The sequence below is a fragment of the Arvicanthis niloticus genome, chromosome 26 (assembly GCF_011762505.2).
Source record: "Arvicanthis niloticus isolate mArvNil1 chromosome 26, mArvNil1.pat.X, whole genome shotgun sequence".
Classification (NCBI taxonomy): Eukaryota; Metazoa; Chordata; class Mammalia; order Rodentia; family Muridae; genus Arvicanthis; species Arvicanthis niloticus.
This window is the reverse complement of record NC_133434.1, coordinates 5,085,167-5,110,748: the sequence shown is the minus strand read 5'-3', so window position 1 is coordinate 5,110,748 and position 25,582 is coordinate 5,085,167. Positions and strand designations below refer to the sequence as shown.

The 25,582-nt window shown below is 41.7% G+C and overlaps 1 protein-coding gene and 1 non-coding gene across 2 annotated transcripts; one reads left to right on the top strand and one right to left on the bottom strand.

Moving 5' to 3' along the window:
* Window positions 1-1,524: 1,524 nt before the first annotated feature.
* Pate2 (prostate and testis expressed 2) lies at window positions 1,525-3,343 on the bottom strand. Its single transcript, XM_076924467.1, has 4 exons — window positions 3,307-3,343; window positions 3,139-3,162; window positions 2,438-2,566; window positions 1,525-1,661 (listed from the first exon to the last, which is right to left on the bottom strand). The coding sequence occupies exons 1-4, from the start codon at window positions 3,341-3,343 to the stop codon at window positions 1,525-1,527; spliced, it is 327 nt and encodes a 108-aa protein (XP_076780582.1).
* Window positions 3,344-4,864: 1,521 nt separating this feature from the next.
* On the top strand, window positions 4,865-4,995 carry LOC143439501 (small nucleolar RNA SNORA17). The gene has a single exon (XR_013107722.1). It is a non-coding gene; the product is annotated as a small nucleolar RNA SNORA17 (small nucleolar RNA).
* The last annotated feature ends 20,587 nt before the right edge of the window (window positions 4,996-25,582 follow it).

Here is a 25,582-nt window from a genome sequence, read left to right as displayed (position 1 = left end):
AACCATAGACTACCTCTCGTACTTGGGGCCTGCCATGAGGGACCATGAAGAAGGCCTTCAACTACTGAGCCACAGTCTAATCTCTTGCCAAGGACTTCTCTGCCATTCTAGTCATGGAGTTCACCAACTCAAGCAAGCTAGCAGAGCCAACCATGGCCCAGCCAAACAAGTTCCTGTGACAAAGAGTCTCTACCCCGCTGCGGGTTGTCCACCCAGATGCCCCCCCATCTCAGTCCTTCTGTGGCCTCCCACCAGCACCTGGAAGCCAAAGGGCTTGAGACCAGTCAGTTCCCGGCCAGCTGCCTTGGTCCAGGAAACTTCAGCTCAAGAGCTCCGGCCCATGGGCGGTCTCAGACTGTGTTCTCTCCATGCCCAGGGTGGAGTCCTGGGGCTTCTCACAGCCCAACATCCACCTGGTGCACAAGAAGTGAACTCAGTCAATTTCCCGTGCATCTGTCCCCTGAGACATGGCCCTAGCTGCCTGGGGCTGCAGACACACAAGACCCACAACTCAGCCCAGCAGGACTCATGCCCACACACAAGCTACGGCCACACACCAGACCACTATTGGTAGTACCATTTCAAGATAATTGGTCCCATGTTGTATTGTTCCTCTATGGGGTCGACCTCCATGTTCCTACCTTGAGATCCTGCCCTGACTTCCCTCCATGGTAGACTGCTATCTAGACATAAAAACTTGATAAACTCTTTCCTACCCTCAGTTGGTATTGGTCAAAGTGTTTGATCACAGCAACAGAAAGGAAACTAGTGCATGATCAATCATGCTATCTTTACATATTGTTACTGTTAACTACTATGGAAACCCATTTTCATTTTTTTCTTCACTCCCATCAGAATATATTGAGTAATCATTTTTGAAAAAGACCTGAACCCCTAATCCAATCACCTCGTTGAATCAGAGCCTTAACAATACAAACCAGATCCACACACATTAAACTGTCTCTGCATCGATGACAATTTTCATAAATTTCTAGTTTTGTAGTTTAATCTTTCTGCTCGTCCGGGTTTTTCTCACCTAATATTTCTTCCATGAGATTTGGAAAAAAAAAAACAAAAAACAGTCTCAGTACATTGGCAAATTTGAAAGCTAGGATGCCAGGAAGTCTCAGAGCTAGTTCAAAGAAAATTCCCAACTCAGAAGACTTGGTGCAGACAAACACAGAGTATATTTGGAGATTTCTCTGTACGAAGGTGGGATGGCATTTTGAGGCAAAGACTTGTGGGTTTGTATATGAGATGAACAATTCTGGGCCGGCTCGTGGTGAGCAGGATTGTCCATAGATCAAAATGCCCTGCTAGATATGACGAAATGAATTTACAAAGATTTGCTTAGCTATGAGTCTGAGCCCCCAGGCCAGTTTCTCCTAGGACTGCTTCTCTTTTCGCTGGCAAATGATTTTCCCATTTACGATTAGTTAGGGAGGGAAAGTAAATACAAACTTTGGAGGAAAGAGCGTTGGTAGTAAGTTGAAGACTGATACCAAATCCATAATGAAGTCAGAACTAGAGTCCCATTGGAAGGTTGCAATAGCTACTGTGCCTGCAACAAATTAGCTCAGTCCTCCTTTCAAAACTCAGGAAGTTGATGTCCTCACAGTTGGTCATACATGACAGTCTTGAATAATGATACATGCTCTGTCCTGAGGGAGTGAAAGAGGAAAACAATTTTGAGGACTTTATCTCCCACATCCATGTTTCTAATAATATCCTATCTTCAAGTTTCCATAGCTTCCTGTACTCGATGCTAACCCAGAGAAGGGATTTCACTCCATAACAGACAAGAGACTAGCAGCCCCACCATCAGTCAGTGTTATCTTAAGGACGGGTCTATCTTTCCAGCATTTACAAGACTGCCCATCTGCATCAGCTCCACTCTCCCACTCATCCTAAGCACAACAGGACCTGCCATTTAGAAGGGAAGGTGTGATTCAGAGGACGATGCTCACAGCTAATCACTGATATGATCAAGGGTTTCCCAGTGGAGAAGTTAGAGAGAAGACTGAAGGAGCAGAAAGGGTTTGTGACCCCATGAGGAGAGCAACAATACCAATCAACCAGAGCTCCCCAGGGTCTAAACCACCAGCCTGGGAGCACACAGGGAGGGACCCATGACTCCATCTGTACATGAAGGGGAGGATGGCCTTGTCGGGCATAGGTGAGAGAGGAGATTCTTGGTCCCATGAAGGACGAACACAGAGTGGAGGGGAATGTGAGGGTGGGAAGGGAGTAGTGGGGCTGGGGGGTAGGTGGGGGCACAGCCTCATAGAAGCATGAGGAGGGGGATGGGATAGGAGGTTTCTGGGTGGTGGGGGGAAGTGGGATAAGGGGATAACATCTGAAATATAAATATAATACCCAATTTAAAAAATAGAAGGGAAGGTGTGGTTAGCTTCCCATTATTCCATCCCCACATTACCTTTATTTGTGAGTATGTAAAAGTTCTCAGCTGCACAAGACTGTCTATGCTTCAGTGTGCAGGATCTCATGATTTCATAGCATAACCCAAGATGATATTTCTTACATTTATAACACATTGTTGCAAGATCTGCTAGATACAGAAAGAAGTACTTAGTGAATGTGTTCTGGAGAAAACCTATGTAATTACAGCCTTCCCTGCAAGAAGTTACTATTGACCCTGGGTTGTTACCTTCCTGGAATAGAGATTCTATAATAATCTTGAGAGAGAAATGTTTTCTTTTGGGTTTTGTTGCTGTTTTGTTTTGTTTTATTTTTTTGAGATAAGATCTTTCTATGTTGCCCTTGCTGGCCTGGAACTAAAGCGATCCACCTACCTTTGTCTCCCAATGCTGGGATTGTGAAAGAGAAGCTTATAGGCACAAGCCACCTCTATACCATTTGAAGAGTTAAGGATTCCTGTAAAATTTATCCATAGAATACACATAATAAGCACCTTGTATAGACTGGATGTTTTGTCGTGGGTATTTGTAATAGGTAAAAGAAAACAAAGGTAGTTACAGCTCCTTACTAATAGGTACAGAGTAAATAAGCCAGGAGACCAGACTCTCAGAATTCTGTAGTAAATGGAAGGGAGGTTTACTCCTGAGTGTGTCAAAAATGAACTGTTTACCAAAGACTTTATGCCAGCTATGATCATACCTTCTCCATGTTCATTAAGGATACCTGTGAAGAGAAGAAAAAGCAGTCTCCTTTATACAATCTCATAGACTTCCACAGCCCCAACAGCCAGTTTGGAAACCCCTCCTTCCCCAGCATCTGGCCACACCTTAAGTAACCATCAGCTGTATCTTTATCACTAGGACTTACCACAATGCTGGTGGAACAGACAGACCATCACCAGCATGAACACAGCAAACATCCTGCAACCCTTGTCTTCAGCAGTTTCCTGAGGAAGGTACTGGCTCTCTTCTCCCTGGAGAGGAGAAGGTAACCTGTCCTTGGGCTATTCATCTAAATTACATCATAAAGTTTCCAAGACAGACAGTACTTTCAGTTCCCAGAATCAAGACATCGTGTTTGACTCCCTCAGGATACATTCCTAAACCCTAACTCATCAAATTTGCTCCTATTACCAGGATGTAGGTCCTGATGAACTTGGAGCTGATCTTTAGAGCTCCTTCGGTCCCATCCTCAAAGGAGAGTGACGGTAATGCTCATCCACTCTCCCTAATGATTTCCCACGCCTACACACATTTTTCTCTATGTGCCCTCACTAGGATCTAAACCATCAACCAATCACCTTATTTTTTTTATTTTTTGGCTTCTTTGTCGCTACTGTTGCCCCTTCATGGTGAGTTCTCCAGGTAGAAACCAGAGAACTGTTTATAAGCCAAAGGTGCCAGCCACACTGGGAATTCCAATCCCCCAATGACTTCTTGGTATATTTAGAAAAGTACTCAAAACTCTTTGAGCAGACACAGCACACCTCAAGGAAAATAAGTACTAGCTGCCTCTCCAATGTCTTCTCCTACCACAGTCACCTTGCTGGCTTAGGTACCAATTCAGATTCTGCATGGACAAATACAACAGCATTACCTCAGCAGTAGAAACTGCCACCTCTGGCTTCCATCCTGTCTCACTACCTGACCTTGGTTATCTGTTCTTCCTTGGCTCTTTTTCACAAGGACAAAGCAAACATTTTCTTTTATTTAGTCTCACACACCTTATAGCATGGAGCTTTGAATGTAAAAAATATCCAATAAATATCTGTGAGTTTAATGAATGGTAGTCTTGACACAAGTACTTTTGCATTCATAGCTCATTCACCACCGAACAATAAGGTTTGCCTGATATTTTCTTTTACTTATGAGATTGCATAATTATACCTTTCTTTTCCTCCCTCCAAACCTTCACATATACCTCTCCTTGCTCTTTTTCAAATCTATGGCCTCTTTCTTCATCAATCGTTGTTACCTGCATATATGTATATATTTGTGTATGTGTGTTATAATTAGGAATATATTCACATATATATGTATGTGTGTAAAAGATATACATTTTATATATATATATATATATATATATATATATATATATACATATCTTACTCATTCTGTGTAATATTGCTTGTATTTATATTTTCAGGGCTGTCCTTTTAATATTGGATAACCAATTGATATGCTCTTCTCTGGGAAACATTATTTTTTTCTGGCTTCTCTTCCTTAATGATCCCTGAGCCCTGGGTGTAGGAGTTGTGTTGTAGATAGATCAGTGGGTTTGGACTTCACAAATTTTGCACATTGTCTGTGTTTTTCTGCAACTGTTCATTGCAAAGAGAAAATTTGTTGATGAGAGATGGGTGCTACTTATCGGTAGATATATGGTCACATATTTAATCTATTAAGAATATTGCTGGCTTAACGGACTCCTGGAAGAGCCATTGCAGGTGTGGTGGCTGTGCCACATGTGCATCAGTAAGTGATGAAGAGGAGAGAGGCTCTGTCTAAGGTCAGTGTTCTGACCTGTGAACACCTGAACAATTAGTAGCCTAATACTCCCTGAAAAAAGCGAGCCTGAAATGACCACCAGTCTAGGCACAGATGAGGCCCAGCCAGATGTGCTTCCAGAGTGGGAAGCAAGCTAGAGACTAGAAGAACCCTGCCTGGGACCTAAAGCCCAAGCAGGAGTGAGCCTGAGACACTACCTTTTCACAGGGCCACTTAGATAGAACCAGGTGAGGCGCAAGCCCAAGACAACCACCACACTGACTCCATGGCAGTCATGGCCCAGGCAGGGAGATAACCTGAGATGACCATCAGTCCTATGCTATGTAGGCCCAAAGAGGCAGACCATGCGTGAGATGACCCCTACCCTGTGCCATAATGCACAAGAAGGGTATAGCACACCTGACACCACTCCTGAGACAACCCCAGACACACTCAAGGACCCCAGACACCACTAACAGGAGCCAGTAAGTGGTGGAGAAATGTAAGAGAAAGATGACCAGAGGGATGTGAGCACAATGAAGAGAGGCAGAGCTGGAAACTCAAGGGACGTGAGGAACAGACTAGTGTGAGTAGCTGGTGATGCCAGCTGGAACCATGCATGGTATGCTGCCATCACAGTCACTTCTGGGTCTGTGGCACTGTAGCAGCATGGATCTGTTACCATCAAAGGCCAGACAGATGTTGCTGGTCTCACTGCCCCCCCAGGGATATGTTAATGTCTGAAGGCTGTGCAGAACTGGCCCCACCCCTCAACTGGACATTGTGGGAGAGCTGGTCCTGGAGGTGTGAGAGCATGAGAGATGACCCAGCCCCTAGCCAGCTGCATGGTCAGCAGAGAGGGCCCCACACATTTGAGACTTGGAGTAAGACATCTCTGAAGGTATGAGCATGGGAGAGCTTTCCCTGTCACTCATGTCCTGAGTGATAGCACAGATTAGGGAGAGATATCCTCCCTCCCAGTCCCGTGTGTGTGTGTGTGTGTGTGTGTGTGTGTGTGTGTGTGTGTGTGTGTTGGCATTGGCAAAGGAGAGATCTCCCCTCTCCCTTTTGCCCCAGGCTAATGAGAGCAGGGGAGCTAGCACTAGGACAATGAGAACAGAAAAGCTGAGTTGTCCCTATCTCTCACCTGCTGAAGCTTGGGACACTTGGGACACACTGCTCACTTTGAAGAGCAGGTCCTGCACACCACCTGGGCAGCACAGTAGAGCTGACCCTGAAGTTGGGGACATGTGTGAGCAACCCCGAGTGTATGAATCTGGGAGGCCTGGACCTGCAACTTGACTGCTGTTAGTCGAATAGAAAATAGAGAAGTTTTTGAAGACTGTCAAACAGTATTTCAGATACAACTTTCTATGTTTGTTGGAATGGAGTTATTTTATTAAGAGAAAAACATTGGAGAGAAATATTTGCCAAGAGTCGGGAAAAGTCTGGCATGTGGCAGCAGTGAGCAGGAGCTGTGCCCAGGGACTCTTGCTGACACCTCTCTGTGACCTTTTCTGACCCCCACCCCAGATCTTTTGTTAGAAGAGGTGAGGCTTTTTGGTGTTCTGCCAGGAACATGAAGTGCCCAGTAGACAGCCACTGGTCAGCACAATGAGGATAGGGAGAAGAAGTCTTCATTTTGTGCCTGCCTCTTTTTCTTAGGGTTATCTTCTTAACCCTGTGCATAAGCTTGTTAAGCAGAGAATTAATCATTGTCTCAGTTGATAAGTCCAGGAACAGAAAGACCTGGCTCTATGACTGCCTGGATTAGAGCAATCATCCATGAAGTTAAGGGTATACCTAGAAACAGGAACAATCACATTTTGAGAACCAGCTAATCCCCTCAAGCAATAAGTTCTTCTTAGATCATCTTAGATGAGCTGTGCAATGATCAAGCCTGTCCAGTTAGACAGTTTTAATTTGTTTTCTATTTAAAAATAAAACTCACGTTACTACCACACATATAGACCTGGTGCCATCCAACTTCTCTCTAGTTGTGCCTACAAACATGGCGATTTCTGTTAAACTGCTTCTCTCTGCTCTTTGACGTTACATCAGTGAAATTTAAAATCATCCTGAAAATTACACCCACACACATAAACACACATGTGCACACCACACCTATGTGTGCTCTCATTAATAGCTTTAACACTTTTAGAGTTTTATTGAAGCTTAACCTATTGGGGCTGTCAGAGCTAAGGATTTTGCCCAGAAACTTAAATCATACACCATTTATTAGAAGTAATTTGGGCTAATTTAACAATCACACTTACATGACAAATTCATTTAAAAGCCAGCTTATTACCATGCAACAGTATAAAAACATAAGTACATGTAGGTAATACATAGGGAGATATTTTTTCATTTTTCTTTTATCAAAAACAGGCGCTTTTCACATACAATATATCCTGATGATAGTCTCCCCTCCCTCTACTCCTTCCAGTTTCTCCCCGCATCACCTCCCCTCCAGATCCACTTCCTTTCTGTCTTCCATTAGAAAAGAACAGGCATCAAAGAGCTAACAACCAAATATGACAAAATAAAATACAATAAGATAAAGCAAAAATAATCACATCTAAGAGGGACAAGTGAAACCAACAGGAGTCCTAAGAGCAAAAATAAGGATTAGAGAACCACTTGTTCACACACTCGGAAGTCTCATAAAAATCCTAAGCTAAAGTCTGTAATAGAGGTGCAGAGGTGGCAGAGACCTGGGTAGCCCCTGTGCTTACTGCTTCCGTCTTTGTGAGTTCATAGTAGCCTGTTAATTGATTTAGAGGACCTTGTCTTCTATTCCTCTGCCTCTTACATTCTTTCTGCCTTCTCTTCCATGGGGTTCTCTGAGCTCTAAGGGGAGAGATTTAATGGAGACATCCTGTTTAGACTCTCCACATAATGTCGGGTTGTGGGTATCTGCATTTGTTCCTATCTGCTGTAGAGGGAATTATTTTAAAAGGCAGCACTCAATCTTGCTAGTTCTTAATCAGCCTCCATGTTCCCACCTAGGCTAGGCTTGAGGTCATGAGCAGCAACGTGGTCTCACTCAGGTGGCAAGAGACACCGGCTCTGCCACCCAAGAGATGCCAGTGTGGGAGATGGCTCTGACAATCTTCCACGCTGTCACCACAAGGCTGGGCTGGGCCCAGACCATTCTGCCATCCAAGCAGTACCTGGTAGAAAAAAAGACTCTAATGCTTAGATTATACAAAGGCTTTATAAGTTTGATAACGCTCAATAAACAAGATGCCCACGCAATTGGAAGTGTTAACCAATTAACTAGATATAAGTTGTTACCCAGGACTGCTGTTTGGTACATACCTGGTCATCCATGGCTACTACAACTCCTCCCCTCTGTCCCTAGCTCCTCCTCTTCCTCTTTCTCTCTCCTCCTCTTCCTCTCCTTACTCCTCTCACCTTAGCTTCTACCAACTTGCAGGGAAAATATGCCACTACTATCTGCTGCCTGAAAAATCTTGTTTGTGACCAGAGAAGGCATTGATCTTACAAAGAGATAGAAAACACAAAGAATTTGCAGTGTTTATTTATCTATAGTTTGCCAGTCTTTGTTAAACTGTTGATCTGATTTTCTTCATATCATTAAAGAGTCCTTAATCCGACATCTGCACTTCCAAAGACAGGATTCATAATACAAAGTAGAAATTTTGGATTTTACACATCATACCTAGGGTAATCATAACAGGCAAGGAAGGTAGCAATAGCTTTGTTCTTAAATCACATTCTTTTCTTAGTTTCTTTAGTTTCAAATTAGCCAAGAAAAAAAAAACAGTGTCTTGGAAGAGGAGAACACAAGTCACTTAATATCACAAGTAAAATTTAAAATCATCCAAAAATGATGACAGCCATACATATATATACACATATGCATAACACACTTATGTGTGCTCTCTCATGCCTGAAATCAGGGCTGCTCAAAATAGCAATTTTATCACACAATAAACTGTTTAAAATGTAAAACTGAGGTTTGGATGCACATTTTATTACTCGGTTATTTTCAAGAATTCTAGAGCAAGGCTAAGTTCTCTCTGACACTGTCAAAGGCACAGTTACTACATGAAAACTAGTAATATAAACATATATAATATATAATTAAACAAGAATGTACTTTTAGTAGACAAGACATAGAACGTTCAAATATCTGTATATTTGAAAGTTAAGAAATGCCTAGTGACTGCCAATGAAACAAGGGATATAGTTTGTTGCATGGTTTCAGGTTAATTTCTTTCCTAATTAATAACCACCTGCCAAAATGGAGATTACTTTCTATCGTACAGTAAGACTTCCATCATCCAGCTTAAAATGAGGCCAGGCAATGTTACAAAGAATATTAGAGCCATGTTTTTCCTTTACAGTAAAATTTATTTCAATTTTTGAGGATACATGGTAGTGAGAAATCTGAGGGAATTTAATTTCCTAGGGTAAATTACAAGAAAAAGAAAGACTTTGTATTCAGGATAGCATTCCTCTTTCCTACTTGCATAGTCCTCCAGAAGACTGACAAGTTGGGATGTCCCTCAGTTCTGTTGCCCTGCAAGATGTCCTCAATCATATCCTGGCAGAGTCTTATAAAACCACTGCTTTGCGCCTCCAACTCTCCTGGACCTATTCACACCCCAAATGGTATAAGCCAATAGCTTGCTGCTTCCCCTTCTACTATATTCTGAGAGGGATACAAGTTGATTCTATGGGGCTTTTGTCATTTATTTTACCTCTGTGGAATAAGGTCTCCCTGCCGAGAGACTGTTCAAAGACTTAAGTAATTGGATTCAGAGAAAAGGCTTGCCTTATAGAAATGTGTCTGAGTTTATGTTTTGTCTTTCAGGGTGCCATCCAGGTTAAAACTGAAAACAAAGTCAGGTGGTGTGGGCACTGGCCTTTAATTCCAGCATTTGGGAGGCAGAATCAAGACCAGCCTGATCTACAGAGTAAGTTCTAGGACAGCTAACAGTACATAGAGAAAACCTGCCTCAAAACAAAAATTGCAAATAAACATTATTTTACTCTACCTCATATTCAAAGGAGTGTTTTATTACCTGAGAAACTAAATCATACCCTAAATCATGGAGCTACCTACAGGAAATGAGCAAGAAGGACATGAGACCAGAGGGGCTGAAGTGAACCAGATGTGAACAAAGCATAGCCACATGGGATGGCAGTGAAGATATGCAGTGAAAGTCAGGATGGAAACGAGGTGACCAAGGCTCCAGCAACAGGCAAAGGGTGAAAAGAATCTGTGTTTGGAGGAGTCAGTGGCCTCAGACTTGGGACCCTAACAGCCACATCACGGTCACAGCATTATGGCTGCCACTACCCTCCACCCACTTGAATATGAGGGAATAGACATCTGAATGCCTCACAATCAGGAAAAAGGGCATGGCCCCACCAGAAATCCCTCATAACCTCAGCATCAGTCCTATCACCATCATGGAGAGACAGTGGCAAAAGTCCCAGGACACCACTGACCCCTATGACTTCATTGTAGCAGGAGATCTTAGAAAAAGTGGCTTGACCCTGCTAGCTCCTGGCTTCTGCCATGTTCCCACTCTAAGCTCACACACTAAAGACTGCAGAGACATGGTTGGTGGTCAATTAAAATTGTTAACCCAATTACCTAACCTTGATATTTATAGCTACCTTAGACTGCTAGAGACACGCAAACATTCATGGACATCTTCTTTCCTCTCCTCCTTCACCTTCTTCCCCTTGCCTCCTCCTCCCAACTCCTAGCTCTGCCTACTTCTTCTCTATCCAATGACAGAACTCTTGCCAGACTTCATGGAACAGCAGATGATGGAGAAGAGAGGAAGGATGACACATGGGCCAACTCTGACACAACAGGGTCTTTGACACCACTGCTGCTGCCATCGCCACTCAAAGCCAGACAATAGGATGGCCACCCACATGTCCAGGTCTCCTGATGCTGAATCTCTGGGGAGATTTGAGAGGCACAAGTGGCCTGGACTCTTGGCATCTGACCAACAATTAGGACCTAGATAGTCTCCCTCCTTGCCTTGAAACTAAGCCCACCACCATCCCTGTGGGCATCAAGAAAAGCAAAAACAGAATGCAAAGAAAGAAGAGACTAGCAGCTGAGAAGGTAACACCAGTTAGAGAAGAAAGGGAAAGAAAAGCAAACCCAGCTTCTTGGCTGGGATGTGGGCAGGGCACTGTTTGGCAGTGTAAATTGCCTAGCACATGTCAATGATTGGAGCAGCTCTTCTCAGGTACTCCCAGAATGAGTAGGAATCTTAAAGCAGCTGACTCAGACTATAGGTGATACAGACACCTACAGCCAAACATGGAGAGAGCTTAGGGACTCTTACTGAAGAACAGGAGGAAGGATTGCAGACCTGAAGGAGATAGAAACTCCACAGAAAGACCACCAGTCAACTAATTTGCACCTTTGGGGCTCTGAGAGTCTGAACCACCAACCAAAGAATATACAAAGGCTGGACCTAGGCCTCACTAGGGGAAGAATGAGGGTTGGGGGATAAAGGGTTGGAAGAAGAACCCACAAAGTAACTAAGACCATCTACAATGGTGTTTCTTCATAGCAGTAGAACACTGACTAAGACACCCAAAGTGAGGCTCAGAAGGACAGCAAGGCCTTTCTCTGGTCCATATGTGGATGTTGACAGTGTATGCAGAAAATGTCCACCATAGCTTTCTTCCCCAGGATGTCTACATCCTCAAAACTGCTACCCTTCAGACACTGCTACCCTTCAGACACTGCTACCCTTCAGACACTGCTACCCTTCAGACACTGCTACCCTTCAGACACTGCTTCCCTTCAGACACTGCTTCCCTTCAGAAACTGCTACCCTTCAGACACTGCTACCCTTCAGACACTGCTACTCTTCAGACACTGCTCCTCTAAGCTTAGCTAAACCTGTCTTCTGGTTCAGCTGCATTTTTATGTGTTAATCAGTTGAGTCTATTGAGGGCACTGTTGGCCCATTATAGGACAACTTACAAGTACATTTAAACTGTCTCTGTCTCTGTCTTTCTGTCTCTACACACAGGCACACACACGCACGCGCAGGCACACACACATGCACTCGCACATGCAGGCACACACACATACACACACACACACACCTGCACACACAGACACACATGCACACACACACACGCGCGCGCGTGCACAGGCACACACACACACACATGCACACACACACACACGCGCGCACTCACACGTGCAGGCACACACACACATGCACAGGCACACACACACACATGCGCACACACACACACGCGCGCACTCACACGTGCAGGCACACACACACATGCACACGCACACATGCACACACACATGCACACACGCACACATGCACACACATGCACACACGCACAGACACATGTGCACGCACACACATGCACATGCACACATGCACACGCACACGGACATGCACACACACATGCAAACACACACACACACATGCACACACATGCACACGCACATGGACATGCACACACACATGCAAACACACACACACACATGCACACATACATGCACACACACGCACATGCACACACACACGCACACACACACAAAGAAGCTTCTTTATTAATAGGCCCCTAATGACTTTCTCAAAAGGCCTTTAGTGTTAGTTATTCCCCTCAACTAAGAAACCAGCAACAAAGGACAGGAAGGAAACTGTCCATGTGAATAGCAAGTGCCCTACATGGACTGATATGTTCTGGATTAGATTACCAGGGCAGGTCTTTGGGAGTAACTTTTCCTGTCTCTTGATCTCCTTTTTGTTTAAAATGAGGTAAATAGATCTTGGTTACCATATTATTCATGGTACCATGATTCTTAGATTCTTATATGGTCTCCACATCAATGGAGCCAAGGGTTATGGACAAAATTCTTTGAGACTGTGAGCCAAAATAAATCTTGTCACCCTTAAATCCCTATCATGCATTTTGTCACAAATACACAGAACCTGACAGTAACCAAAGAGATTCACTGCAAGTGGGTGTTTATAATCAGATACAGAAGATATCCTCAGAGCCTCAGTGATAAAATGGTATAGTAGTTATTTAAAAATAAAATTATCTTAAATAGCTTGTGTTGCTGTCACAAGAATACCAGAGCATATGTAATATAGATAAGACACATTTGTTTCTCCCAGTTCTGGAGGCTGGATATTCCAAGATCAAGGCATAGCATTGATCAAACATTCTTATGGCTCACCTTTTTTTTTTTTTTTGTGCAAGTAATGCCTTCTTGCTGAATTCTGCCATGTTAGAAAGGACAAAAAGCTCCTTGTGGATTCTTCCATAAGACTACAATCCCTGCTCATGTAAACCCCACTCTTAAGACATAGTCCCCTCCTCAACCATTATTATATTGACAACTAGGTTTCAACATCTGAATTTTGACACACTTAGACCACAGTACAAATAGACAATAGAACAGAACAGTATGTCAAGTAATACAACGCAAAATCCATACAAATAGTTTCCCATGCATCATTGCTCAACTTAGGATTTTTTTGACTTTGTGGCAATGTCAGAGGATGCCATTTGGTAGACATCAAACTTTGAATATTGAATGTTTTTTCCCCTCTGGGTGAACGACACAAAGTTTACTCCTGTTTTATAGTGATGAGCAGCAGGACAAAATCGTAGCTTCCAGCTACTCGACACTCAGAAGGTAAATGTTGGGTATTCTACAGTGCACTGTGTTTCTGAGATGTGTTAGTTTGGATTTTACTGTTGTGAAAACACACCACAACCACAGAAACTCTTATAAAGTTAATTTATAAATTTAACTGGGCTGGCTTACAGTTTCAGAGGGTCAGCCCATTGTCATCATAATGGGAAGCATGTCAGTATGCAGGCAGACATGGCACTGGAAGAGCTGGGAGTTCTCCATCTTGATCTGAAGGACCTCCAAGCCCTCACCCATGGTGACAAGCTTCCTCCAACATGGCCACACCTACTCCCACAAGGTCATACCTCCTAATGGTGCCACTTCCAATGGGCCAAGCATATTCAAACCACCACATGAGCTGTGCTGCTCATTAGGATTGACATATTAAGGTCATTTTTATCTGCATATTTCCAGCCCACAGTAGGTCTGTTGGGGTTGTTTTACACCATAACTTGAAGAGAAGTTTATTTTGTATTTGCACATGGCTTCTGGTGCAAAAGAAACTTCTGTGATCTCCTAAGTGATAATAATAACATGAATACGTTAGGTTACAGTATTTGGCCTGTTGTCCTCAATTCCTGAACCATTTCTATGTCTTTCACTATTCACAACAGACTTCAGCTACAGCTGAGTGTACGCTAGGGAGACAATTTGGGGGAATTGCTTGTATAACTGCAGAATCAGGACTGATCATAGGGGAACCAACCAACATGTGATTGAGATTTAGAACCTTCAGCCTTCTTCCTCCATTTCCAGTCTCTGGGAAGATAGGAGAGGAACTACAAGTTGAATTAATTGTCATTAGTTGATGACTTAACTAGAATCAATGTTGTATTATAAATCTCCCATTGAAATCCCTAACAGAAGATGGGCTACTTTGGGAGCTACTGAGCTGGTGAATAAGAATGCACGTGCGTGCTGGAAAAATGGCTTCCCTCACACTCTGTAGAACAGAAGCTGACACTGCATGTCACAGTTGAGTTAAAATGTAGGACACTCTGCCAGTGTCCAGTGGAGATGCATAGGATTCATTTGTGTGAAGAAACTCATACCTTTGTTATCAGAAACTTTGTGTGAGAGAGATTAGTAGACAGCAGTGAACTTTTCTCTTTAATTATAAAATAGGATCTCAAATAAATGGATGAATTCTTTTATAGCAAAACAGATAAGTTTACTCTATGGAGAAAAATAATAATGGACATTTTTACTCAACAGCATATTGTGAGTGACGTCCCACAATAAACTGGGGACTTGAATATACAAGCACAACCATTTCAAAAGCAAACTAAAACTATGCACAGAAACTAACACTCAGGTTAACTAGAAAGGGGCAGTCAGTAAATGGACTGGTGAGCAACTGTAAATTCATGTTAGAACACATACTTGATTGCTTTAGAAAGTGGTAGGGTAAGGCTTTGGTGCCCTGGTCTGGCCTCAGTGGGAGAAGATGTACTTAATCCTGGAGAGTCTTGAGGCCCCAGGGAAGGGGGAGACCTGGTGTGTGGGTGTGGGAACCCTCTCAGAGGCAAGGGGGAGGGAAATGGGTTGAAAAAGCATGAGAGGGGAACAGGAGATATTGATGACTGGAATGTAAAAAATATATAATTTAAATAAAACACCCTCTGTTTTTTAAAAAAGGAGAGAGTGGAAGGGACCACTAGCTTCAAAGTCACAAACTGAGGGGTTTCCTGCATCATGTGAGGTGGAGCTTTCACCCACTCCAGTACTTACTCCACATTCCTTTCCTTCCAGTGGACACCCTAAGTCTGAAACAAAGGATTCTAGTTTGTCCACCCCACCACAGTTGGGGGTCAGGATTACCACCACTTTTAATTCCTACCCAAGTATTGGGATTTTCCATCACTGATATGATAAAAGACTACAAACGTAAATGCTTCAAACAACACATATTTATTCAATTTGTAGAACTTTGAAGTCAGAAATAAATCTCACAGGGATAAAATCAAGTAGCAGCTGGTGGGAGGCACTGAGAAGAACTAATTTCATTGCCCTCCTCAGCTTCTAGTGGCCTTTTATATCTCCTTGCTCATGGCCATTTAGTTCATCTTCAAGGGACATCTCTCCAATAACTGAGTCACCAGTACACGATCATTTCCTCTCCATAGTCAATTCACACCCTCCCAACCCCCAATTTTATAAGGACATTTGTACTTACGACAAGGACCCACCCTGGCAATCCAAAAATCACCTTTCATCTTGAGATCCATATTCACATCTCCAATGTCTGTTTTGCCACTTAGATCGGCAGCATTCATAGATTCTAGAGATTAAGATAAAAATACTTGGGACACTATTACAAGGCTTAGACTTCACAAACTGGAAGAAGTAAAATAACATGGTAAGCATGGGACCCACCCCCCGCCCCCAGTGGTCTAATGGTGTGGTCAAGACGTCTTCCACTGAAATGAGGACACAGCCTCTGTTGCTACCTCAGGGATCTCAGGCCAGTGTGGAAACCATAGGAATGCAAGTTGCTCATCTTGGTTCATTTGTATGTTTGGATCTTGAACAGAAGATGATCTTCTTCAAGAGACTCTTCTCTGTCTAGTAACGATTACACAAGTCTGTTTGACAGCACTTTATATAACTCAAATCATTTGGATTAAGATTAAATCCTTCCTTACATAGAAACTTGCACCCATGTTCTTGGCGCGGACTTAAAGTTCCTAAAAATAAAGAAGTCCATTATATATGCTGGAGGAATTTATAATAATACAACTTTCTAAAAGTCACCACCAAGAGGAAAGCCCCTTCACACTAGATCCCCTTCCTCATCTCCTTGGGAGGTCACACTCCCTATTGACTCTGACTCTAGATGCCAAGCCTCTCACTGGTCAATTGGAAAGTATTCATTTCCTCCCTTCCCAAATGTATTGACTGCCTTACTAGAGAGCAGGGATAGACAATGTTATGTTCTTTATCCCAGGCACTAGCAGGAGGAAGAGTCTTTTGAAGGCATTTTTGGAGTCTATATCAGCCCCCACTTACCATCATATCTCAATGTGGTAAAGCATGAAACATTTGGTTGTGCCTCGCATTTTTCTGGGTATATCAAACATTTTGAATTTCGTGCAATTCTACATTCATGACAGATCAGACCTGTATGTGCAGGACAAGGAGAGAGTAGGATTTTAGGATGAACTGTGGGGCTATGGGAACAGTTGATTACAAGATCAAAGAGAGGCTTCAGTGTTACACACAGACTTTGCTGTCTGTTTACTCCATCCACTAGTATTCAGCCTAGCTCTGTGAATTAAGCTAGAGGATGGATTAACATAACAATGGCACTATTTATATTATCTAGTTACTACCTACTTATATTTGAAAATGAAATAAAAACAGAGAATCAAAGAATGTGTGTGTGTGTGTGTGTGTGTGTGTGTGTGTGTGTGTGTGTGGTGTATGTGTTCACTGGGCAGAGAAGACAGGACTTGAGTTGACTACTGAAGATATGGACATGTAGGTTAGATCTGGGTAATTGTGAGTTGGAAAGCATAGAGGACAGAATAACAATGGAATGTTCAGAGCACACTGAGGTTACATTGTCTGCTGATGCTTCCACCTTGCTTAGCCTGACTTTCTCTCTTTTCAAGGAGTAAGTATCACCTAGTGGTACTACCAAGCCGAAAAATGATCCAGGAATCTCTGTGCCAGGTAGTAACAGGGCAGGAGAGGCAGGGCACTGAGGTGACATCAGAAGCTATGACAAGTTTAGCTTTAAGGGTTAAGAACAGTGTTGCTGGAGAAAAAAATGGAGTATGTTATTTTAACTTTTCATCTCAGACATTTCAAAATTATTGAGTCAGAATCTTTATGGATCTGAAGAGGCTTTGACTTGCAAATGATTTCGAGGATGCTAACTTTGTGATGTGGGTTTATATTTGGCTCTCCCCGTGCCATAAAAACTACCCTTACAAATGTTTCTAGCAACCCCTAATGAAAAATCTGATTGTCTTTGTATGATCCAAGAGTTCATCCACTTATAAGTAATGACAATTTAAGGCAAGTAGGTAGATGTGCACAGGTTAGTTGCAAACATAGTCCAAATTTTTTATTTCAGGGAGATTAGCATTCATAAATTTTGGTATCAATCAGACTTGAAGTGAGTTCACATTTATAATCAGGTGATATGGTTATCCACTGTACATAGGCTGCACTTTGACTTCTTTTGAACAGTTTGCTATATACAAAACAATCCACTGTACCTTTGTAGCGTGCTTTAGTTAATCAGTTCCTTCTGTGCATTTATTTCTATTTTTGATATGACTTGCCACAATAAATAATCCTGAATGCTATTCAATGCAATATACTGAGGTTGTTCTAATATAGTTTCATTTGCATATGATTGTATCTGTTAAATAATTTCATATAAGTAGATTTGCCAGTTAAAATAATTATTTTGACAGATTTGCAAGACAGTCTCTAAAGATAATGAAACTATACCTACTCTTGCTATCAATTTTAGACAATTCTTATTATCTCTCTATAACCAGACCACTGTATCATGTTATTCAGTTTCTGAAGGTTGTCTGTCTGGTAGATTCTTTTAATTTGTACTTATCTTGATATATAAGGAATGAGATTGAGCACATATTGTATATTTAATACCTATTTCTATTTACTCTTTGGTGATTTTTGTATTCTTTAGCTTATTTTTCTGTTAGATTATTAGTGTATTTACATTTTTTTTATTTGAAGTCATTATGTAGGGACATTAGCCAGTTGTTCATGACATGAGTTGACTTTTTTGCTTTTTGCTATGAAGAATTTTAAATTTTTTCTTTTCTTATTTTCAATTTTTAGAGATTGTAACAAAATTACATCATTTCTCTCTTCCTTTTCTTCCCTTCAAACCCTCGTATATGGCCCTTTTTGGTCTCTTTCGAATTTATGACGTCTTTCTTTTAAAAAATCTAGGTTTTTGAGGTACAGTTAGAAACGTCTTTCTCGAATACGTAAAAAAAAAAAAAGAAAGAAAAAATAACCCTACATTTTCTATACTGTTTTATGGCTTAACATATTTTAGTATCAAAAGGAAGACAAAATAGAAATGCTGTTGTACTTCAAGTACATTGAATAAGTAGAAAGGATAGGAATTAGCCATTCATATTCATTTAGTATGAGGGAGAGTTATGTGTCAAGGCTGACTTTCAAGGGAGGTGTGCATTCAGTGGTGTAAGACAGAAGCTCAGAGGAAAAATCTCCCTGGGGAGTGAAGCTGGGTATTTTTGGCTACAATTTATAATGGGAGCCTTGAAAATGGAAGGGGATCCAAGAGGAGTATTAAGCTATGAAGAGCCCAAGTGTAATCAGGTAAATAAAGATCCCTGCAAAATACATGGAGACGAAGTGACCAGAGAAAAGAAGGGGAGAAGAGTGTTGTGTAGAATACAGCATAAGAGCATTTCAAGAGAAAAGGATATTAAATGAAAACCGATAAAGAAAAGCTCAAAAAACTGAAAGTCTAACAATTGCTGTCTTATTTCTCTGCAATCACTGTTTTCTTCTTGATTAGTATATCACATGTGATCTCTCTAGTGCCCAGAACCTCAGTCTTCAGATTTGAGCTGCAATGCCCGAGTGAGACTGGAGGACAGTGGTTTAGAGACTAGCACCCTAAGATCTCCCTCCACTCCCCTTTGCAGACACTTACCCTCCACAGGGCAGAGAAAAGATAAAGTCACAATGAGCACTGTGCCGATTTTCATCACTGGATTCATGTTGGATGTTAGAAGGTGGCTTGAGGTAAAGGATGGCCACTTGCTCTCTATATAAAGCTGGAGAACAGGAAGGAATCTCCAACATAGGCACAAGGAGGAAGTGCCCTTTTATTTTCCAAGAAACCAGATGTATGATAATGTGGGAAGTACAAGCTGCCCAGCTATCTAGCTATAGCAGAGTCAGATAGCATCCCTCCCTTATCTCTTCTTCCATGTGTGCAAGTGTGCGTGATGTAGTTTTCTGGTCCTTCAGAAACTTCTCTCTCTATACTAAGTGGGAAATGTCTGCTCACTCTGGGATTCAGAAATGAGAAATGTGACTCTAAACTGAAAGGGCTCCAGAGAAGGAACAGGTAACATGAAGGTTTTCTGCACAGCTTATTCCAATGCTGGAAAATTCTCCAGTTTGAGTCACAGGAAAGGAAGAGTTTTAAACCTAACCATTTATATGCAACTCCCCGGGCTCCTGACTCCCAACACCTCCATTTTCCCTCCTTAGGAAGTTCTACCCCTTATCATGATGGATGTCTGAGATATCTGGAGGTTCCCAGCAAATCTTACAGTTGGGGAGTTCAAGGGTGAAGGAAGAAATAGGGGTGGTTTTGCAGAGACATTTCCAGTGAGCTCCTCCTTGGGATCTGAGCAGTTTCTGGGTATTTCCTGTTCTGTCCTTTTGGGGATTAAAATTAGGACCATGTTCCTACCACACTCAGCCTTGTCTCATGTAGCATCCTTCCATTTAGGGGAAAGAAAATAGGCTGGTCCCTATTCAGCTCCAGTCTAGAACAAACTTCTAGAAAAAAATCTCATGCTTGTTACCCTTGTGTCCTCCCCAGTTTCTCAGGGAGATTTAATTCCTTCATTGTACTGCCATCTCTGGTGGTGCACACCCTCTACCTTCCATTCTAGTTGGAACCAGGTCTTGTTATCTTCCTTTTGCTGTTGGTCTTCTCCTCTGTAGGGATTAGTCATGTGTCATGCTCTAAGACCTTAACAGACAGGGCTCCCCCTTTCCTTCTGCATCACCTTTCACATATCAGATGCTAACTTCCCACCCCAAACCTCTGGGAAGTATGTATAATATTTATCGTTTTTTTTTTTTCAAATGAAAGAATAAGCTCAGAAAGGTTCAGCAATGTACCTAAGGTCACACAGCAGCTAGCAAGTGGCAAGGGATCTGCAACCATGATTGTGTGCGACAAAGGTACATTAGAGATACTTTTATAAATCATACATTTATTCCTATTAGTGGGATTTTGCTGTGTTTCTCAACTCTTGAGGAAAAAATATTAATATTTAATTAACTTCCTGGAAATCCACCATAGTGAAGAAGAAATTCAGTTCTGTATTTGAGAGTTATATACTTTGTATTAGTTTTATCTTGCCATGGTAAAATTAAACTCTAAATAATAGCTTATGATGCCCTGAATTACTCCCTTAAAAATTCAGAGGACAGACATTTTACTGGGCTACAAGAAGTAAGGACAGACTGATTCCTTCTGGAGGCACTGAAGAAGAAAGTATATTTTCTTGGCTTTTTGTTCAGTTTACAATGGCTTCCAAAATCCCTTAGCTTGTGACCTGTTTCTCTATCTTCAAAGTATATAGCTTCAAAATCAGCATTCATCATTAAATCACATTCTATAGTCAAATCTACCCACCCTCCGTCTTTTCCCCAATATTAGTGATCACATGTAGGGCTTTGCATATGCTAGGCAAGTGCTCTCTCTGCCTTTGAACTAGGTCCTCTGTTCTCTACTCCTCTTTTATGAGGTTACTTGTGATTGTATTTAAAGGCCCAACCACCTGAAACATAAAAGCAGGTGCAGGCAGATGGGATAGGGAGATTCCAGGTGTGTTTGTGTGTGTGTGTGTGTATGAGAGAGAGAGAGAGAGAGAGAGAGAGAGAGAGAGAGAGAGAGAGAGAGAGAGAGAGAGAGAAACCTGGAAAGGGTATAACAATTGAAATGTAAATAAAAAATATAAAAGATTTTTTATTGGACAGTAACTAGATAGCTAGCTAGATTTTGTTTCTCTATCAATTCATTTAGCTTTTATTTTGCCAAGGGCCATACAGGGGGAATGACAAATAGCTTCAGAGCTCATGGAATGTAGGCCACCAGTTAGCATAGCCATGATGTGTGTGTCAGGTGGCCCAACCCTGAGGAATAGGTGTGCTGAGGGCTGCCAGCTGTTAGGACCTTCTGCTCTGCTTGTTGCTCTCACTTCCCTCATAGTCTAAGAATTGTAGGAAAACTTATAGTCTCATAGCCAATCCTGATTATTTACTTTGAGAGAAAAGATTTGAGTGGATGGTTTTCAGCTGACATTCATTCTAATGCCAAGAAAAAAGCCAGGTTCAGAACTAAGTGTTTTAGTTAGGAGAGATGACAGAGGTTCTGCTTAGTCAACAAAATGATAGACTGGGTATTAGGACTATCTTGTACCTCACTGGTACAAATTGGTATAGTTATGCTCTAATTGTATTTTGAGACAAAAGTTTCCTGTTAGAAGGGTGATATGTAGGAGGAGCTAAGGTGAGAGGAAAAGAAGGAGTAAGGAGAGGAGGAGAAGCAAGAGAGGAGAAGCTAGGTGATGAGAGAGAGAGAGAAAAAAAGAGAGAGGCAGATGTTCACGTGTCTCCACCAGTCAAAGACAGTTGATATATCTAGGTTGGGTATTGGGTTACACTTCTGATTGAACATTACCAAACTTATAAAGCCTTTGATTAACTTTTTTTAAAAAATTGTGTAAAAGCAAAAAGGAAAATGGGGCATGGGATAGAGGTTTTCTCAGGAGGGGAATTTGGGAAAGGGGATGGCATCTGAAATGTAAATAAAATATCCAATAAAAAATAATAAATAAATAAATAAATAAATAAATAAATAAATAAAATTGTTAATGAAGCTAGGTTGAGATGCTTTCGCTACTGAATTTGATGTAGAAAAACTTAGAGAGCAATCTGAAGTTCAGAATTCAATTAAGCTGGGAACCCTGTATGGTCTGGGAGCAAGAACAATAGCAGCACAGGCTTCATGACTCTCACCAAGGCTGGGATGGTGGTGAGTAATTTCTTATTTCCATTGTTTGTCCTCAGCCTCCTTATAGAATTTATTAAGAATTGCTGATGAGTAGATATGCATTCTGAGGATTTAAAGTAAATATGACTGATTTTTATAGAAAAGCGTATAGTTAGGATTTTTTAAAATTAAAATTATTTATTTATTCTTTTTACAATCCAATATCAGCCCTTCCTGTTCACCCAGTGCTCCTTCATGAAAGTTCTCGCCCCTCCCCACTTCTCTTTGGAGAAGAGAAAGCCCTCCTCTAGGTGTCAACCTCGCCTCCACACATCAAGTCACTGAGGCACTAGGTACATCCTTTCCCACTGAGGCCAGAAAAGGCTGTCCATTTAGGAGCACGGGATCCACAGACAGGCAGGCAAGCAACAGGCTTAGGGACAGCCCCTGCTCCAGTTGTTTGGGGGACCTGCATGAAGACCAAGCTGCTCATGTGCTACATATGTGCAGGAGGCTTAGTTCTAGTCCATGCTCACTCTTTGGTTGGGGATCCAGTCTCTGGGAGCTTCCAAGGTCCAGATTAGTTGACTCTGTTGGTCCCTCAATCTTTCTTCCGACTCTTCCATAGACTCCCTGAGCTCCATCTAATGTTTGGGTGTGAGTCTATTTTGCTGGGTGGAGCCTCTCAGAGAACAGTTATGCTAGGCTCCTGTCTGCAAGCCTAGCAGTATCATTTATAATGTCAGGGATTGGTGTTTGCCTATGAGAAGGGTTTTGAGTTGGCTTGTTGTTGGTTGGCCATTCCTTCAGTCTCGAATGAGCAGAAATTTTAAGGGCAGAGACTTTGTTCAACTTTAGGGAGAAGTTTTACAATAACTAGAACAGAGAGATACAGTAGGGCACTTTGGGGAGTGGTTTTCCAGTAACTGGAATTAGGGTGAGCACTCTTCCGGGAGTGTATGGTAAGTCGGCTAGGAATGCTGTGTTCCTGGTAATGTCCTCTCTGGTATTTGATTTTATGATATGTAACATTAGGTGATCAGTCCAAGAAGATATCATGAAAGGGAACAGTGTGCACATTCCCCGCGGGAGGTACATGATGAAACATCTGAGAGTACTTGATCCAGGACTCTGGTCATACTGAGTATTGTCGCTCTGCTCTGAACATTTTTAAATAAGCCCTGAAAATGCAAGAAGAGCAGCTGGCAACTGTCTGAGAGACCAGAATCATGTCATTTAAAAAAATAGTACACAAAAAAATATAATAATTGAATGTGTAATTGTAAAGAGGATTCTTTTGCTCATGGGAAGCTTGTTGCCTGCATGGTGCTTGGATAAATTTGTTTCCCCATGAAGCCTTTGAAGAGTGTCTACTTTGGAAGATGGCTGTGTTTTTCTCCCCCATTATAAGCATCTCTATTGTTTGATTCCACAATGGTCCTCAGCCTGTTGACTTCTTTCCTTATTAATCCCTCCTCCATTGTAAGCTTACTGAGTAAGTGAGAGTTTGTGTCTGGATAATCTTTTGAAGCAGTGCCATCCACCTGGGACTCTCACACTGCTTTTACTTGTGTGCAAATTATCAAAGGAGAGGCCAAGAGAGCCACAAACAATAAGAGATCAACACATTGGGTAACATAAAGATGAACTTTCTTCACCAATGGGATGGAGAGTGAAAAATGCTAGTCCCAGACTGGGACTCTAACAGTTTAACTAGGAGTGACAACTTAGCTCTGAAAAATTCTTGAAAAGTATAAACAAGAACTAACACACTGCTTAAAGTCTTAGCTAAGAAGAATAAGACAATAGAAGGAAATAAAGGGGGTACAAATAGAACAATGGAGTCAAAGTATCCCTACTTACTGATGCTGTAACTCCATATCTAATCAACCTCAAAGATTACATTCGAAACTCTTAGAGCTGATAAACACTTTCAGCAAAATGAAAACACAGAAAAAAAGCCGCTATTTTTTCTCTTCATACTTAGCAGCATTTGTTACTATTGCTGTTGCTATTTTTTGGTGATAAACAATACAGTTGGGGGGCTGGAGGGTTAACCTAGCAGTTATAAGCACTGGCTTCTCTTACAGAGGACTGGGGTTCAATTCCCAGCACCCACATTGCTGCTCACAACTGTCTGTAACTCCAGTTTTAAGGCATACAATTTCATCTTCTAGCTTCTGTGGGCACCAAGCATGCATGGTATACAGATGTCCATTCAGACAAAACACCAATACACATAAAACAATCCAACTGGGATAAGATGGAGACTTAAAATAATCTTCATTTTCAGTTTCCTAGTGGCTAAAGATAGTGTATTGGTTTCTTTTCTATTGCTATGATAAATGCCCAGACAAAAGCAACTTGAAGAAGGAAGATGTTATTTGGACTCCCAGTTCCAAACTTCAGTCTGTAATTGCATACATTGTTGCTGGTTCAGTTTTGAACACAAATTATTTGATGCTAGATCAACTAAGAGAAACAAAAGTTCGTGTTTTATCTTCACCTCCTTCATTAATGCTTCTTGCTTTACGTAGTTTCGAGTTCCTGCCTGTGCTGTATAGCTTTCCTTCCTGTTGAAGAATGTCCCTAACATTTCTTATAGGGCAGAGCGACTCGAAAACAAACTCTCTCAGTTTTTATCTGTTTGAGAATATCTTTCATCTTTGAAAGGTTATTTTGTAGGAGACAGACTTCCAGGTTGCCGTTCCTCTCTCTCTTCAATTCTTGCTTGCATGTGTTCTGAAGAGAAATTGACTGTAATCCTTGTCCTTTATCTTTTATAGGTAACCTCACTTTTACCTCTGACCTCTTTCAGGTTTTCATTTGTCTTTGACATTCTGTGCTGTTATCATGGTGTGACTAGATGTTGATTGGTGATGGAGGTGGCAGGGTAACTTGCCTGATGTCCTCTAATCTTCTTGGCTTGGCACACACAGCTAATTTTGGAGGACTCTTGGTCCTCATCACTCTCTCCCAGTATTCCCTTACATACAATGTTAGTAATCATTACACGATTTTTTTTTTCTGTTAAGGCAGTGTCTATCTAACAAGGGAAGAAATGGCAAAACAAAAAAACGTAAAACCTAATCATAGGGCTTAAGTGTCTCGCTGAGAAAAAGACTCCTTGTCTTTTCCCAAGCCAGTTAGTTTTTGTGAAATTACTAAGAATAGAGCAATACTTAAAACTTGATTGTTGTGAAGAATTATTAA

What these genes read in the sequence shown, in the direction of transcription:
- Pate2 (XM_076924467.1), bottom strand. Translation starts at nt 3,343, where the DNA reads ATGCTGGTGATGGTCTGTCTGTTCCACCAGCATTGTG. An exon ending in TCTGTTCCACCAGCATTGTG is followed by an intron (nt 3,163 to 3,306) that starts GTAAGTCCTAGT and finishes TTCTCTTCACAG; the next exon opens with GTATCCTTAATGAACATGGA. An exon ending in CCTTAATGAACATGGAGAAG is followed by an intron (nt 2,567 to 3,138) that starts GTATGATCATAG and finishes TGTATCTAGCAG; the next exon opens with ATCTTGCAACAATGTGTTAT.